This window comes from Glycine soja, chromosome 9 (assembly GCF_004193775.1).
Source record: "Glycine soja cultivar W05 chromosome 9, ASM419377v2, whole genome shotgun sequence".
Classification (NCBI taxonomy): Eukaryota; Viridiplantae; Streptophyta; class Magnoliopsida; order Fabales; family Fabaceae; genus Glycine; species Glycine soja.
In genome coordinates this window covers 32,365,517-32,369,195 of record NC_041010.1, presented here as the reverse complement: position 1 = coordinate 32,369,195, position 3,679 = coordinate 32,365,517, and the positions used below count along the sequence as shown (strand labels likewise).

The window sequence follows — 3,679 nt, the reverse complement described above, 5'->3', positions numbered from 1 at the left end:
GATACGATCCGCAACGATCATCTTCTATGAGATAATGAGGAGGAATAATCAGATTAACCACGAAACGTTGCAATCTGTGTGACTTGATAACTGGTTCAACGTGTTGACGCCAGTGAAGATAGTTGGAATCATCGAGTTTTTCAGCCACAGAGTTGGAAAATGATTGAGGAACTGAACTGGTAGGAGCGAAAACCATGAACACAGAAGAACATTGGACCTTGTAAAGGAATTAGGAATTCGAAAAAATGTCTCTAGATACCATGTTGAATAGACTGAGAGAGAGAAGGGAGAGAAAACTTGTTGAACATAAAGGCTAATTTTATTGATTATCAAAAGTTGATTACAAAAGGTTATAAAAGAGGTATATATAGACCTCTGTTCTGTTATTGTAACAAGTTGTAACTAACTAACAGAATTGTAACTAACAGAACCTAACCAACTTTAACTGATTCTAACCAACTCTAAGATAGGTGTTGTTAGCAAAAGCTAACAACCCTTACAATTAGTTTACAGAACTGTTTTCATAGTTGACTAACAGCATACTCTAATACTTGGTAGCGAGGAACTGTGTTGAATGCACTTTTATGTATAAATATTTTACGATCCTCAAACAAGTACGCACACTTGTGATATGCTAACTTTGTTATTACAGATATAGATAACTAAATCAAGCCTCCAAGTCCTCTTAACAATATTAGTTCACTAGTAGCATTCAACCACTAACCTATGAATTGAAATATATTTCAAAATTTATAAAGTCACCATAATGTCATCAGATCTATAGAAAGCTCCAATTGAAACAAACAAGTATGCACACTCTCATCCAGGGTTTATGCTCAGAAAGAAACATGTACCTCAAATATAACTGTAAAATATATTCTCCTTTGGGAAGATTAGAAGAGCTTGGATATGCGTCTCCAATTGAATATACATGCTATAATCAGAAGAGAAAAAGCATGAGATAAAATATATGAAGCAAACGAAGTACATGTTTATTTTAGAGAAATAATCGTTTTATTTTTTTTCCCAGCTCCTTGGAAACAAGCATTTCCAAACATGTGCAAAGAGCTACCAGAATAGAAAAGATGTTGGAATACACCAAAGAAACAGATATTGTCTGGAAAATGCCCATTACTGATTAACACGTGCATTCTCACCCAATAGGTTATAAATCCCACTACTTAGTCCCTGACTACTAGTGCATTACAATTAGTTAGGTGAAAATTTGCAACAAAAAAATATATATAAAAAACTCAGCATTTCTATATATGAGCACAACTTACATGCAACTTATTATTATTCATAGGATTGTGCAAAAGAATCTCTAATGTAAACTATTTCATTCATTTTTAGTAGAAGGAAATTAAATATTAATATACCTTATTGGAGTCAGAAATCATATAAAATTGAGACTCAAATTTAGTTTCATATATCCGGTCATTTAGCAAAGGTATGTGAGGTTTTATTTGAGCTCCATCTTCTAATTTGATCTTGTAGCTGCAAAATCAGAATACTGAGAAAAGGCTATCCAAATTATCTAAAGACAAATGACACAATAATATTTATAACTCACTTCAAAGTCAGTGCCAGTATCTGCTTTCCAGAAGGAAGTTTGTCACGATCTGTTGAAAGTGCAATAATCTTAGAATTTATTGGTCGATATGGAACCCTAATCTGCAAGTTTAATATACATTAGTAGAACAGGTAAATCTCATTGGTTTCCAAACCAACAGCATGACAAAATAGCATTAATATAGGGAGAGGGAGCTTTAAAAAGACCTTGTTTAGAAGTGCCACTGGTGCAAGTTCCTCAAATACCAGTAGAGTTTCAGCATCAATCCTGACAGGGGCGTCACTACCATCAAGTATAACTTCTTCTTCATTGACTTTTATCCCGTGCAAAACAACCTGGAATTTTATGTAGACAGCAGGATTGTATATTCAATGTAGAATGAAATGACACATCATATCCCACATTATAAAAGAGATTATACGTGAAGCAAAAAAAATTCAGAGAAAAAGATCAAATTATAGCTTCAGAGGCTGCAATATATGAAAGGACAACTACTACTGGATCAAGCTGAAGAAAAAAATCATATGTTTATTCCTCGTGAGATTTATATATCTACAGCCTTCACCTTTTAACATTTGTTATTTTAAGTACCTGATCTGTTATATAGATATAAAAATGACAAACTATTAACCATTATCACACAATACAAGCAAGGTGATAAAAAGGAATTGAGATGCATTCAATTTATCAACATCAACTTCCAATATCAACAGGAATAATCATTATGTACCATGCAATTCAAAAAACTACAAGATCTTTCAGTTTGTCAAAAAGAAACAGAAAAATATTTCCAAACATCTGGGAGGGGGGGAAGTTCATCTAAATAAGAATTCTAGTACCTCAAAATCCACACTCGCAGTCTCATGACTCCCTGTACCGCTAGGCCAAAACTGAGAAATGACTAGTTCCAATGTCTGACTGCTTACTACCCTAAAGGAAAAGCTTTTGGCAGCAGAGAAGGAAAATTTACAGAAGTCTCCCATTTCAAAGGTCTTCGCAGTGGGCACAGCTGGGCATAGAAAACATGTCAACAAGACTGACCACAATCTGAGAAAATTTCAAGCCTCAAGTCGTACCTGAACAGCACCCACATAAAATCTTCGTACTGTGTCAAAACCTGATGTTTTCATCGTTACTTCAGCCCAAGATGCACCATGCGGCACTTCTATGTATCTCCTTTCTATATGGCCTAGTGAATCAAAAAATATAAAGAAAATAACAAAAAGTGTTACACAGATTAAGGACACTAGCAAAAAGAAGCATGAAAATAAACTTAATCAACTAATGCACACCTGGCCGGAATAACATCTTTGAAAATGAAATATGTGAAGGCTAGTTAGTTATGGCCTTGGGCTTTGTTATGGTAATTGGAATTCTGAAGAGAGGACCACGCCATGGAGCTTTGCAGTCAATACCATAGACCTCAAAATAATGAAGACCATCGGAAAGATTGGAAGGATCCACCACTACATTGAGAGTGGAAGAAACAAGTTGTGCAGTAAACAAAAAAAAAAAACTACAAATTAACATTATTTAATAGAAACTCAATCAAAATAATCAATAAAAAAAGAGCTGTATGCTAAGTCTATTTTAGTTCTACCTAGTGAATATTCCATCAGGATGAAGTTGTAATCATGAATCATGATAGTCTTGTTGGAGTTGTTGTAAACTCTTTTTGCTAGACTGTTTATTTTATAGTTTAATTGGATTAATATTGGTTTGGTTTAGACCGTTTTACTTAATTAATTATTAGCCAATAATGCTTATGCGTCACTTGTCCTGTGTCAATTATAAGGTAGAAACTCGTAACTGCTCAGCACAAGCTCACCCAAATTATGGATATATGTTTTTTAATAATGGCGAAGAGTTGTCTTATTACCAACAAGGTCCAGCACAGTTGATAGATGGTTGGGTTCCTTAAAATTGCTGACAAGGGTTCGATTCCCTAGCTGTGCATATGAAGAAGACTTTGTTGGATACAATGCTCATATGGGAAATTTCAATACTTCTGTTTTGTTAACATATAGAAGTCTGATAAGCTAGTACTCAAATAATAGATTATAGTAGATATAGCTGAGTCATTGCTAACTCAGCACAAGAGTTAGT

The 3,679-nt window shown here is 34.2% G+C and overlaps 1 protein-coding gene across 1 annotated transcript; it reads right to left on the bottom strand.

Moving 5' to 3' along the window:
- Positions 1-605: 605 nt before the first annotated feature.
- Positions 606-2,881, bottom strand: LOC114368360 (tripeptidyl-peptidase 2-like). The gene is made up of 7 exons (XM_028325666.1): positions 2,866-2,881; positions 2,691-2,762; positions 2,413-2,582; positions 1,780-1,908; positions 1,574-1,674; positions 1,380-1,497; positions 606-934 (listed from the first exon to the last, which is right to left on the bottom strand). The coding sequence occupies exons 1-7, from the start codon at positions 2,879-2,881 to the stop codon at positions 779-781; spliced, it is 762 nt and encodes a 253-aa protein (XP_028181467.1). The 3' UTR covers positions 606-778.
- Positions 2,882-3,679: the final 798 nt, after the last annotated feature.

Bases quoted from the DNA above. Each gene is read 5' to 3' on its own strand.
- LOC114368360 (XM_028325666.1), bottom strand. The intron at 2,583-2,690 runs GTTTTGACACAG...TTCTATGCCCAG, and splicing joins AGTAACGATGAAAACATCAG to CTGTGCCCACTGCGAAGACC. The intron at 935-1,379 runs GTATATTAATAT...TTCTGATTATAG, and splicing joins TGATTTCTGACTCCAATAAG to CATGTATATTCAATTGGAGA.